Source organism: Castor canadensis, chromosome 16 (genome assembly GCF_047511655.1).
Source record: "Castor canadensis chromosome 16, mCasCan1.hap1v2, whole genome shotgun sequence".
NCBI classification, from domain to species: Eukaryota; Metazoa; Chordata; class Mammalia; order Rodentia; family Castoridae; genus Castor; species Castor canadensis.
Window position 1 is genome coordinate 71,706,251 of NC_133401.1, and position 13,807 is coordinate 71,720,057.

At 48.9% G+C, this 13,807-nt stretch overlaps 1 protein-coding gene and 2 non-coding genes across 4 annotated transcripts; 2 read left to right on the forward strand and 1 right to left on the reverse strand.

Moving 5' to 3' along the window:
* Positions 1-542: 542 nt before the first annotated feature.
* Trim7 (tripartite motif containing 7) lies at positions 543-9,324 on the reverse strand. Of its 2 annotated transcripts, XM_074057585.1 has the most exons (8): positions 8,089-9,324; positions 6,919-7,014; positions 6,535-6,591; positions 5,513-5,743; positions 4,539-4,561; positions 3,960-4,075; positions 3,431-3,466; positions 543-2,159 (listed from the first exon to the last, which is right to left on the reverse strand). In XM_074057585.1, the coding sequence occupies exons 1-8, from the start codon at positions 8,605-8,607 to the stop codon at positions 1,648-1,650; spliced, it is 1,590 nt and encodes a 529-aa protein (XP_073913686.1). In that variant the 5' UTR covers positions 8,608-9,324; the 3' UTR covers positions 543-1,647. The 2 variants fall into 2 exon arrangements, with proteins under 2 accessions (XP_073913686.1, XP_020028338.2); XM_020172749.2 differs by lacking the exon at positions 6,535-6,591 and having other exon boundaries at positions 8,089-9,322.
* A 1,381-nt stretch (positions 9,325-10,705) lies between these two features.
* Positions 10,706-10,777, forward strand: Trnaa-ugc (transfer RNA alanine (anticodon UGC)). Its single transcript has one exon. It is a non-coding gene; the product is annotated as a tRNA-Ala (tRNA).
* A 512-nt stretch (positions 10,778-11,289) lies between these two features.
* Positions 11,290-11,362, forward strand: Trnak-cuu (transfer RNA lysine (anticodon CUU)). Its single transcript has one exon. It is a non-coding gene; the product is annotated as a tRNA-Lys (tRNA).
* Positions 11,363-13,807: the final 2,445 nt, after the last annotated feature.

The window sequence follows — 13,807 nt, forward strand, 5'->3', positions numbered from 1 at the left end:
TAAATGGTCCTGTCCCCTGCCCACATGACACAGGATTCTGATTGCCTGGTACAGTGTTAACTGGGGTTGCCTCAAAGACAAGTGTCCTGGCTGCCCCACAGGAACCATATGCCAAGTGTGCTGGAAATATCTCAAGGGACAGAGCCCTAAAACTCAAAGACACTTGTAGACAGGATGATTTAATTGCCACTGTCTCTGTATGCCAAACCATATGTCTAAACAACCTGTGTAGGACAGAATTCATGCTGAAATTTTGCGTGTGAGGGACACATGCCTGTAATCCCAGCACTTGGGAGGAGGAGGCAGGAGGATCACAAGATCAAGGCCAGCCAGTACTACAAAGCAAGAGTCTTCTCCCCACCCCACCCCCAGCAAAAAAATCACACTCATGTAGCCCAGTAGCCACTCACATCTTTGTACTCACACTGCTTATTTGCATAAATACACGTACCCACTCACTCACTAGCAGAAACCTTTGCTCTGACTTGTCATCCAGTAATCAGAACAGAGGAGTCAAGAATGAGTCCAGCCACCCCAAGAGATGAGCTCACAATTTGTATTTCCCTCTGCCCATCCCCCTTCCCAGAGAAGCACTAAACAGGGAACAGCCCAATATAGCCCTCCCAGAAGCCAAGCCATTCAGAAGCTGTGGAACAATCAGCCAAGAGGATAAAGAGACTGGCCTGCTGAACACAGTCCAGGACAGAGGTTGAGCAGACCTTGGGACCAGGATGCTCCACTGTTGGCAAACATTTGGCAAGTTCCAGAAAGGATTTCCAGAAGCATGTTAGTGTTCTGTGCATGTATCTGCTGGTGCTTGTTACATCTGTAAAATTAGAAGTAGCAAGTACTTCCGAATTCCGAAGTACTTTCGGAATTCAAGTACCTTTGATGTCCTTACCCAAGAGACACTGTGCTCTGACACTGAAAAATGGATAGCTAGGTATCTGAGAGAACACAAATCCATGGTCACGGATGCATAAACCACGGTGTAGCATCAGGCTAAGGGATGCAGGAGAGTAGCAATGCCTGTATGCTGTTGTCCTGGTTTTTTCCCTCATGTATGGGCCACGGGTCTCCTTCCAATTCTAGCCAACTGTCCTCTGAGCTGAGAATACTGTGCTCCTCCCTGAGTAGATGACCAATCCAGGCCAGCTGGATCCAGAAGTCTCACTCCCTACCAAGGTAGAGTTGGCAGCTGTCAAGAAGGCAAAGTAATAATGAACCTGGCTGACCCAGGGCCAAACCTGACCCCTTGCAACAGGATCAAAGTTTAACATTGTTCCATGGAACCAGTGGCCCTTCTAACTCAGGGCAATAGCCCTATGTGATAGGAAGCACCCTGGCCAAGAGAAGATTTATGTCCTCATGGGCTTCCATCCCCAGGCAATTCAAGCCAAATCCCTTGAGCACCAACACGAGGGGAACAGGCGCAAGGGTCCAAGGCATCTCTTCCCCTGCTCAGTTGACCACAGAGCCCTGGTCCTCAACAGCTCTTCATGCCTCCCGTGCCGTGCTCTGTAGCAGACCCTCTTGGGACTGTGGAGAGCAGGCTCAAGACCTAGCAGGTGACTCTGTCACAGGAGGAGGAGGAAGAGTCTACCCAAGACCCACCAGCCTCCCTCCTAGAAAGCCAGGCAATGTCCCTCAAGGCCAGATTCGCAAGTAAGTGCCAGTGGAGCAGACAGAGAAAAGGGGGAACACGCGCTCCTGGAAGTTGACTCGGAAAGTGTAGAGGTGACGCATGTCCTCCACGGCGTAGAAGGACACAGCCCCCACCTCCAGGTCCAGCGCCACTCTAACACGCGACAGGTGCCCACAGCTGAGAGGAGTCCGCTCGGGGCTGGTCACAGCCCAGTACTGCCCGCCGTGGAGCTGCAGCGCCCAGACGCCCTCCTCCGGGGTGAAGGGCGTGAGGCCCTTGCGACGCACGCTCTCGCGGGCCACGCCGAAGGCCCAGCCGTCCTTGGAACCCACTTCCACCTCCCAGTGGTGCCGCCCCGAGGAGAAGCCACACGACGCCAGGACCCGGGTGTTGGTGTCGAAGCGGCGGGGATGGCTGGGCAAGTCCTGGGCTCGCTGTCCAAGACGTACGCTCTTAAGATCCAGAGACAGGATGAGGCGGGGGTTGGCCGTGTCGGGATCTAAGGTGAGCTCCACTGCAGAGGCAGAGACAAGGAGAGATATCCCTATAAAGGTTTCTTGCACAGCCCCTCTGCTCTTGGGGCCACATTCCCTCCCTTCTTTGCAAACCTGTCTCTGCTTCCTGGAAGAATACAGCCAATACATAACAGTTCCCAATCACCTACCCTTTGCTTCTTAGATATTTTTCTTTTTCATTCAACAAGTACTTATTGAAATCAAACTAATGCAACGTTTGGGCCTGATATAGTTCCCAATTCAGGCAGATCAACAAATCCAACTTCAAAGACGATTGGAGAAATTTGAACACTAGTTATTGGAAAGAATCATTAACTTTTCTAGGTGTGATGATGGTTTTGTGGTTTATGTTTTTAAAAAGTCTCTCTCTTTAGAGAAAACATACTGGATATTTATGGGAATATGTTGTCTGTGGTTTGCTTTAACATAATCCAGTGAGAAATGGATACAGTGTCTATGAAAAACATTAGCCAGGAATTGAGCATTGCTGGAGGTGTATGATGAATATGTAATGTTCCTTATGCTCTTCTCTTTACATTAAAGTGTGTTTGAAAATTTCCATAATAAAAAATTAAAAGCTGTACCTGCGTTGAGCACTGCGATCTAGAAGCAGCAAAGAGAGTATGTGGCTGCACATTGTGAGCCAGGGGTACTGCAGAGTGAGATCAAATCTTTTGGGTCTTAATGACCATCCTGAGGACTGTGACTTTACTGAGTAAGAGGGGCTATTACAGGGCACTGGGCAAAGGAAAGGCGTGGTATATTGCTCAGTTGGCTTAGATCCTCCCCAGGTAAACGCTGACCTAGCTCAGTCCTCAGCATCAGGTATATGTGCCCTCCACACCCTTCCTCCTAGTGTTGGATCTCACATACCCCAGAGTTCTGCAGAAGTAATCTCATGCCTTCCTGTTTACAGCCTCCCCTACTTCCCCTGTCTCCCCTTTCCTAACTCCCATCTCCAGGAGAGGTCTCCATCTGTCTTGAACTGAGGACAGAAGAGACTCATCCAGGTGATCGGCAAGCCTTCCCAATGTCAGTGTCCTGAGGCCCAGTCACTCCTGTTCCTGACCACCCACAGCTTATAGGCCAACAGGCCCCACTGCTACCTGAGGGTCAGAACTGCACGTGCAAGGACCAAGAGAGGATCAGAAACGCAGAGTCACTGAGTCAGGCGGGCAGAAGGAACCAATCAGAGAGAAAGCCACTGACAGGGAGTAGATTCTCTACCTGGCCATACTATCTGTACTCACAATCACGACCACATCCATACCTTTCTCCTCTTTCTCCAGCTCTCCCCGAAGATCCTCTGAGGAGAAACAGAGTGTGCATGAATGACATGGGAGATTATCCGGCAAGGATGGCCCTCTTCCAACTTTGATAGCCTACCTGACTCATTTATTCCCAAATACTCCAGAGGTCAAGTTGCTGTGAACGTACATGGTCAAACATGGAGGGCAGGAGGGCGGAGATCAGATGCCCAAGAAGTATCCTAGTTGCCCCTCTGCCCATTTCTCTACTGCCCAGAGGTGGTCTGAGCTGAACTCTCCCCCCTCAACCCTCTTTCTGCCTCCCAACACCTTTCCACTCTGTCTGTCCCCATGGGAAGCTGCATGTCCTAGGGGAACCACCAAATAGATTTGCCACCACTGTCTCCCCACACCAGTCTGTTGTTGGCACCTCCCAGCTCCTGTTTTCTTTCACAGGTTCTGGAAGAGTCACACCCTCAGGACCCCAGAACTACCAGAAACACACCACTGCCACCTACACTGCATGGCCCAGCTCACACCCAAGGCCCCTACCTTTGAACTTCTTCAGCAGCCCTTTTAAGACAAAAGTCTTGAGGAAAACATTCCAGACTTTATTCTTCATCTCAGAGGAGACGGTGGTTGGCTTGGGGCCAGGAACACTGCTGCACCTGCAGGACAGGGACCTTGAGGAAAGTCCAAGAACACTGACCCACTCCACTGGGCTATGGCAATTAGGATGGTGCTACAGTTCGGATCAGTGTCCCCCAAAGTTCTGTGTATCCAAGAACTGGTCACTGGTCTATGCCATTATTGGGAGGTGGGACTTTTAGGAGGTAGAGCCAAGTGGGAGGAACTTAGGTCATTGGAGGCATGTCCTTGAAGGGGATATTGGGCTCCTGCCCACCCCCCACCTTCTCTTTCTCTCTTTACTTTTCAGCTGCTTCCACAAGAGGTAGAAAATGGAGATCTGGACCTCATGCAGAAATAGCCATGGTCAGGCAGGTGGGTACTTGTCTCAAAAGGCACCCAGGTGAGGAGGTGGGGTGGGAATCAGGAGGTGAGAGGGAGGTGGGGATGAAGAGAGAGATCCAGGTTAGAAAGACCCTGGGTGGGTGTGTTGGGTTCACTCACTTGTTCAGTGTGCTTTTGAATTCCTGGAAGGAAAGATGGGAGAAAGCCAAGTCAGTATCAAGGAACCTCCATTACCTTTGAGAAAACAAAACTTGCCCCTTACCTTGCCTTCAACAAAATAAACCATTAACTGGTGTACCACGCCTGACTGCATAGCACCAGGTGACCACAGTTTCCAGCTTTGTCTAGCAACTGGGTGTTGTGTCAACTCCATGGACCCTTCAACCCTTCACACAATTCTGCAAAGACTTTATTTATTAAAAATCATCACTAGAAAAAAAAAGAAAAGAAAATTTGGGGCTGGTGGAGTAGCTCCAGTGGTAGAGTGCCTGCCTAGCACTCTTGAAGCTCTGAGTTCAAACTCCAATACTGCCAAAATTAAAAAAAAAAAAAAAACTTTAAATTTTTTTTAAAAAGTTTAAGGAGGGGGGGCAGGGGATAGAGGAGAGAAAACCCAAACAATGTATGCACATATGAATAAATGAGAGAAAAAAAGTTTAAAATCATCACAGAGTCATCTGATGGACTCAGTGTTTGCCTCTACCTTTAAAACCACCCCTAGAGAAGTGCAATGACTGATTACTCAGACCAGAATCTTTTAAGAGACTGTGCTTTACCCTTTTGTGGTTTATGAAGTTTATCTAATGGATTGTGACTATTTTTAATGAAATAAAATATAAAACACGTTAAAGTGCATTACAGAGAGCAAAGATAAATATTATTTTCCGAGACATTCGTCCCAGGTATGTATATACTGGAATATAATGTAAGATAAATTATTGTGGTTTACGTCATGAAAGTTTTGTCACATTCCTTTCGACTTCCAACCCCAGGAGAATCAGGGCACCTCTCTCCAGTTCCCTTTGGCTCCAAGTCATGGGATTCTACTTACCTCCCTCAATCTGACTGTTCTCCAGCTGCCAGTCCTGCATCTTTGGGAGATGGACTCACAGCCCTGACTGAGTCAGACTCACCTGGAGGAAGTCAAGGTCAGGCTTTTGAGCTGTCTCCTGGATCTGACTGCTGAGCTTGGAGAGCTGAGTGATTTCAGCCCCCAATTGGGCCAGGTTCTCATTCTGCTTCTGTGTCACTTCCCGGGACAGTTCCTCCAGGCGGCCCAGGAGCCGGCCCTTCTGCTCCACCAGGAAGGCTCGCAGTGCCTGGAACTCTGCCCCTACCTTTTCTTTCTCTGCTGCCATCTGCATCTGTCCCAGGAGAGGTTGGAGAGGTGAGGGGACTTGAGCATGGAGACATAACATCTGGATAGGCATCCAACATGGCAGGATTCTGTCCCACTCACTGTTTTGGGGATCAGAGGCACACATATATGTGTGCTGTGCTCACCCGCTATTTAAATATCCTAACTCTGCCTGGTGCTGAAGACTCACGCCTGTAATCATAGCTACTTGGGAGGCTACGATTGGGAGGATCATGGTTTGAGACCAGCCTGGGCAAATAGTTCAAGAGACCCCATCTCCACATTTTTCAGGGTAAAATGGGCCCTGGATGTGGCTCAGGCAGTAGAGGGCTTGCTTTGCAAGTGTGGAGCTCTGAATTCAAACTCAAGTCCCACCAAAAAAAGAGGGAGAGCTGAGCCATCATGCTGTTCTGCCCCACCACGTGATGCCTTCAAGTTCCTCTCCTCCAGTCCCAACACCATAACCAAATGGCTTTATCCTTAATGGATCCTATTTATTTATTTATTTATTTATGGCAGTGCTGGGGTTCAAACTCAGGGCTTCCTTCTTGCTAGGCAGGCACTCTACTACCTCAGCCAGGCCTCCAGCCTCCTTTCATTTTAACACCATTTACTGAACTAGGAACTGAATGTGTAAAGTAAAAAGCAACAACAACTCATACTTGCCCATCTTAATAAAAATGAGTCAGTTCACTTTCCTGTTCTAGTCTATGAAAAACAAAATACCATCCCAACTAGGGGAGAGGGAAGTGCTGGACACCCTGGGCTGTACAGAACCCATGCCCCCAAACTCCTGACCTCTGCCAGAGCTGGGAGCAGCTCTGATACCTTCTGGACTTCCTCCCTGAGCATCAACTGAAAAAAAAAATTGAAAATATACATTTTTTTGCTATTCTTTTTGTGGTAAAATATGATGTGGAGTGAGTATGAATATTCAGCCCTATCAACCTGAAGATCATTATTGTGTTCAATTTCAAGTTGCTTCCGCAGGCCATAATTGGCCTGACTATGCATCCTAACTCACTGGAACAATTTCAGTTTAAGCCAGCTATTCTCTGATGATTATTTGAGCACCGCCTTTCCTGAAATCCACCCTGCTGTCCACAGGCACATGCTCCAACACCACACACACACGGAGCCCTGGCGGCAGCAGCCCTGTGTGCTCCCACAACTGGGGCTCACCAGGAGTTCCTTGCTCTCCTTCTCTTCTGTAAACCGGAACACCTCATAGTCTTCCAGTTCTTTCTTCAAGACCTTCAGCCTGGAATCCAAGAGCTCCTGCAGGTAAGAAAGAAGACACTGCGGGCAGAAGATTCTGGAAACCCTCACATGAGCCCTCCTAGACACACCCAGGAGAAAGGGGAGTCTCTGCTCCTGGGACAGAAGGCTGGATAAAAGACATTTTTGGCTGTCAAGATGCTTATACCTGTGCAGGGCACACCTAAGGATACAGAGGTCATTCCAAAGTACCTGGAGTCTCACTTCCCCAAGAACACCTTCCTCCCCTGCCTTCCCCCCCCAGGACTTGAACTCAGGGCCTACACCTTGAACCACTCCACCAGCCCTTTTTTGTGATTTTTTTTCCCCACATAGTCTGGCGAACTATTTGCCTAGTTGGCTTCCAACCGCTATCCTCCTGCTCTCTGCCTACTGAGTAGCTAGTATTACAGGTGTGAGCTGTACTCTTCCCCAACGGTATCTGCCTCACTAGCTAGGCTGAAACACAAACCTAAATGGGTGGGGGACAGTCCTTTCCTCTGCTCTCCTCCCGAGCAACAAAAAGGCCCCTAGGTGAGAGAGTTGGGACAGGCTAGGAACGCAAAGCAAAACTGAGGACTGTATGCCTGTGCTCACGCCTCTGATGACCAGGCCCCAGAAAGGAACCTGGCAAGGGAGAGGTGCCCAGAAGTCATGGGCTTGGCACAACCCAGACATTCCCCTTAGCCAGGAGCCCCACACTACCTCCCCTTGACCTTGGGAAGGTCTTCCCACTGGGTCCCCAATGAAGTGGAGAATTGAGTAGAGCCATGCCCCACGAAAAGGGATGAGGGGGGACAGAGGATGTAAGGGGATTACGGAGACTCTTGGCTAGAAGCTAGGGACACACAGATGTGAGGCCTGGGGGCATCACACAGGCCTCTCAGTATCAGATCCAGAGGGAAACGGTGGAGAGATAAGGGATGACAGAGGGAGAACCGCGCTCTGCCGGACAGAGCTGGGAAGCGTGGGATGGAAGAAAGGAGGCAGGGGCCTCCTCCCTGCTTGACTGTCTGTTGTCTGCACCGGGTGGGCAGGAGAACTGGACCAAAGCCGAGGGTCTCGGGGACCCGCAGGGATGGGGCGTGCGCTCACCTTGGCGTCCTGTACCGCCTCGTCCAGCGGCAACACGGCGTGCGCGCGGTGCTCGCGGGCGCGGTCACACACCACGCAAATGGCGCGTCCATCGTCTTGGCAGTAGAGCTTGAGCTGTTCCCCGTGCTGTGCGCACCGGCTGGCCGCCGCGGAGGTCACCGCCTCCGTGGACTTGCGATCTCCGGTGGTGGCCACCGGCAGGCTGAAGCGCCGAAGTAGCGTGGCCACAGCGGCCAACTGCCGGTTGGGCCGCAGCTGGCTGGGGCGTGCGGGTTCGCGGCACTGAGGGCAGGGCAGGGGACAGGGCAGCGTGCGGGTGGCAGCTGCGCTTCCGGCGTCCGGGCGCTCCCAGCAGAGCGCGATACAGGCGCGGCAGAAGCTATGGCCGCACTCGACGGACACCGGCTCCCGGAAGAGCTCTAGGCAGATGGAGCATGTCGCCTCACCCTGTAACTCTGCCGCCAGCGCCAGCGCCTCGGCTCCTGCGCCCGGGTCGGTCCGCGGCCCCACTGCAGCCATGGGCGCCCTCAGTGTAACCAGATCCGGCAGCGCCTCAGAGTCCCTAGGACCCCACAGTACGCGGCTAGCCGCTGGGCTGCCCGGGATGGCAAGGGGGGAAGGGCGGGGCTGACATTGGACAGGTGGCGACGTGATTTGAGCGTGCACTCAGCTGGGAGCCGCCGGGAGCGGAGGGTGCATGTTGATGCCTGGCCCGACAAGGCCCGGCTATTAAAAGCCGGGAAGCGGCCTACGACTCCGCTCTGGGCTCCAGCAGCTCCTACTTTGGCAGGAGACCTCCCCTCTGTCGCCCCCTCCCTCGGCTTCTCTAGGCTGCCCCAGCCTGACCCAGTCAGCAGAGGGAAACGGGCCGCAACAGGTGGGCGCACAAGCCCAGCTGGGAGCCACTCCAGGTTGCCTGCGGAGGCTGACCCTGCACTGCCGGGGCAACTGCCTGGCGCCCGGGCCACGGTGTCAGGTTCCCAGAGCATTGGTTCATCCTGGCACTGCGCTGAGCTAAACTTAGGGTCTGGAACCTGGTCCTCTCCTCTCACTCCTAAGCACGGCCTTGTGTCCTCTTCCATAACTTGTGTCCACTTCTATGACATCCTTGAGTCCACTTCTGTAAAATTTTCTGCAACCGTCCTCCCCCTTCTTTATTTTTTTAATTTAGGATTTGAACCAGTAAATACGTTTAAGTAGTTTTCTCACTTTATTCGGTGCTATTCCTCCCCGAATCCCCCACCCCCACCCCAACCTTCTTTTGTCCCTCCAGCTGGTCTGCACACACCCACTCCATATCTTGCTTCTCCCCTTATCTCCTTTAGAGGCCATTATAGTCCGGTTTCTGCCCCAACCCGCCTCAGAAACCGTTCTTGTCAATGTCACCAGCGACCTGTGTGATTCTAACTCAAAGGTGTAGATCTCACCTGCCCCCTGAGGTGCCATCCTTTCCGACACCTTTCTCTTAGCGCCTTCCAGGACACTACATTCTCATGATTTCCCCACATCTGTAGCCTCCTACCTTCTTCTTAGCCTCCTTGGGGCTCCTGCTCACCTCGCTGTCCTGCCTCAGTCCTCGAGCCTCTGTCTACACTCCCTCCCTTGTGATGTCTTCCACTTTCTTGCTTGAACCCTCCCGGTGCTGGTGTCTCCACCATACACATCCCAGACCTCTTCTCAAAACCCTTCAGGGGCTGCCATTTCTCTCAGCAAAAGTGGAAGTCCTTACAAATACCCGTACCGATGCTTTGTCTCCAGCTTTGTCTTCATCCCTGACTTCTCTGGGGTGTTGACCCCTTTTCCAGCCACGTGGGTCTCCTTGATAATCCTACATGAGAGATGGACTTAGTTCTGACTGTTCCCTTTGCTTGAGCCTACCTTCTTTTGGATAGGTGTATGACTCACTTCCCACCTCCTTCAAGTGTTATTTATATGTCTCCTTGGCCCTGAAGCCCACTCGGATCACACGCACTGTTTAAAGTTCCTCTTACGCGCTCTCCTTCCTCATCTCTGGCTCTGTTTTCTCTCTAGCACGTCAATCATCTTTGAAATTGCTCTGTGTTATATTTGCTCGCGGCTGAACTCCCAGTTTCCAAAGCAGGTCTCGACACGTTCAGTAAACTTTTTCTCGAATTGAACAGAGTTAAACTGGTCCGAAATCACAGAGCAGTGGTTAAATCCAACCATCGCCTACATTCCAGGTTCCTTCCTCATTCCATTTAATAAGTTTGCTATTCCGGATTGTCTTTTTCAAGTATTCTGTATTTCATTATTTTATCCTCCCCCTTTAAAAACTAAACATGGCATCTCGCTGTCACAGTCTTCCTTACTTACCTTTGCGCGGGTCACAGTTTATTTTGGGCATGGTTTCTGATGAGACCCTATCCCTGTCATTTTTCCACTGCTGTCCCAGATTTTATGCGGACTTAGTCCGCTAAGTCCTCTGTCACCAACCGCTTGTCTAGAGTCAGCAGAAGACCCTGGAACAACTCTATGCCCCTCGTCCCAGGGTTTTGCAGCGGTTTGGGATTTCCCTTCGGCCTTCGATCTTCGGCGGGTCCTAGCCCTGCTCCGAGTAATCACCAAGTGAGAAGTGAGAAGGAAAACGTACGTGGTTGGGGATGTAGCTCAGTGGTAGAGCGCATGCTTTGCATGTATGAGGCCCCGGGTTCGATCCCCGGCATCTCCACTTAGGTTTTGTGCTTTTTATTTTGTTTTGTTGAAGCAAATTTCTAAATAGAGCATACTTGCAGAACGCTGGGAAATAGTCCAGAGTGAAGAGTGGGTTAAGTCTGCGTAGATTACAAAAAGGCCACAGGGGACACCTCTCGCAGCACTCCTCCCGGGCACTGCTATGCTCTCCTGGTTAAAGCTCCGAGGAGTGAGCTAACGTCTTGTCTCTCTCTCTTTCTCTCTCTCTCTCTCTCTCTCTTTTTTTCTTTTTGTGAACTGACGTTTTGATCCACGAATTTTTCCTTCTCAGAGTCGGGCGCTTCATCGCGGATGGAAAACAACTATGTCGCTGATAAAGAAATGTAAGCAGAAAGCGGAAGTGGGAGGGACGGTTAGGCACACTTCGCAAAGTTTGAATTTCCCGGGCTATCAAGGCACCTTAGAAATAAAACTCTATTCCAAATCTAGGAGGGAACACAACCCAAATGGAAGATTCAAGAACTCATTTTTGAACCAATAATTTAGGGTGCCCGGCTAGCTCAGTCGGTAGAGTATGAGACTCTTAATCTCAGGGTCGTGGGTTCGAGCCCCACGTTGGGCGCAAGCCTTCGCTTTTAACCTCAAGCTTGTGAAGGTGAGTCATACCCACTAATTCGTTCCGTCATTCGGAAAAACTAAGATACTATAGTGTTGTGACTTCCACTGTGCAGTACTTGTCTGCTGCTTCTTGTAACTAGGGCCCCGTTTTATTGGCTAGGGTAAACTTATTTGACGAGAAAGTGAGTTGTAAGAACTGAGTTGAGCTTCAATGTATACTTTATACATTGAAAGTTTACCATCTAAATAAACTCCCCACCAGTTTTTTGGAAATAAAACTCAGGGCTTTGCGCATGCTATGCAAACAGTCTACCACTGAGCTACACTTCCAGCTCTTATTATCTATTTATTTTTTATTTATGTGGTGCTGAGGATTGAACTCAGGGTCATGCCCTCAGACCCCAGCCCTTATTTTAACCACTTTTAAGTGTACAATCTTGCGACATTAAATATATTTACATCGCTATGCAACCACCACCATCCTCCATCTCCAACAGTTTCATCTTTCCCAGCAGAAACTGTACTCAGTAAACACTAAGTCTCCACCCCTCCTTCCCCAGCGACTGGCAACCACCATTCTAGTTTCCCTCTCTTTGAATGTGATTACTCTAGGAAGAATAATTATACAATATTTATTCTTTTAAGTGCTTATTTTACTTAGTTCATGAAATTTTAGTACATGTTGTAGCATGTACTAAAATTTCCTTCCTTTTACGGCTGAATAACATTCCACTATATGTATATGGCACATTATCTCTATCCATTCACCTGCCTATGAATACCTACGTTCCCATTCCTTCCACTTTTTTTTTTCAGTGCTGGGATTTGAGCTCAGGGCCTTCACCTTGAGCCACTCTACCAGCCGTTTTATTGGGATGGATTATTTTCTAGATAGAGTCTTCCAAACTATTTGCCTGAGCTTCCTGGGCAATCCTTCTGATCTCCCTGATGATCTCTGCCTCCTGAGTAGCTAGGATTACAGGTTTGAGCCCCCACGCTTGTCTCCTTCCACCCTTTGACTATCTGAATTTGAACATGGGTGTACAAATATGTTTGACTTCCTGCTTTCACTACTTTTGGGTATAATCCAGAAGTAGAAGTACAGGGATTTTTGTTTTTGTTTTTGTTTTTTTGAAGCATCAACATACAGTTTTCCAAAGAAGCTGCACCACGAAATGGATTTTTCTGAACATCTTTTCTTGATATTATTATTTTTGTTATACTGGGGTACATTGTGACATTTACATAAGTTCTTACAATATATCATAGTTGAATTCACCCCTTCCATTATTCTGCTTTATCTAAACATCTTTTGGCTATTATACTATGAAGATGTTTAGTGAAGGGCTGTAGTCATGGCTCAAGTGGTACAAAGTGCCTGCCTAGCAAGCTCCAAGTCCTGAGTTCAAATCTCATTACCAACCAAAAGAAGAAAAAGTGAAAGTTGGCATGATGGTGCGGTGCACGCCTCTAATCCTACCACTTGGGAAGCTTAGGCTGCAGGTCAGTCTTTGCTACCTAGTGAGACTCTGTCTCAAAATCAAAACATTAGTGAGCTAACTTCCACCTTAGGTAATGGTTTTTGTACCTGCACACCTATTCAAACTCACCTGGCCTCAAACTCACAATCCTCTGCCTTAACCTCCTGAGTGCTGGAATTACAGGCATGCCCCACCTAGCCTCCCAGAGGTTTTGTTTTTTTTTTAATGTAAATACATTTTCATGTTTCTCTATTTTACACCAAAGGTTAAATATAGATTTGTTATATTTTGAAGTTCTGCCCATTTTTTGAGTCACAGGACACTTCAACATTTTTTTGCAGCTGCATTCTGCTGTAGATGAATTATAGTTCATTTAACAAATCATAGCTTCCAATCTTTAGTTATCACACTTAATGTTGCAGTTATTAATCATTCAGTGATATATTTTTATTTTTATTTTCTTTTTTTCTTGGCAGTACTGGGATTTGAACTCAGGGCTTTGTGCTGTGAGGGCCACATCTCCAGCCCTATATTCTTGCACTTATAGATCTATGGGGTTAGTTCCCAGAAATGAGACTTTCTGGGTCAAGGCTTATATGCAATTGTAACTTTATAGAAATAGATACATCTCCCAGCTGTGGGTCCTCAGGCTGATGGTCTCTTTCACCATCCCTGAGCAAGGTTATTTGTCCATCATCTTGGGAACAATGAATTGCTTTAGCAACAGATTTGAGCATGCTTTTAAATGAGCTCTGCTTTAAATGTGCCAGTGTTCGTCACTGTGCAGACCACACCTTGATCCCCATTTGAAGGCCTATGGCAGGGACCAAGATGGTCTTTTTGAGTATAACAGGGCATACTCAGATAAAAGATGTTGAAAGCAATACAGTGTTGCTTTCATTTATATTACTAATCCAATTCTATATGACAACATTGTTTTTTCCTCTCTTCAGGCATATTTCTGTGGA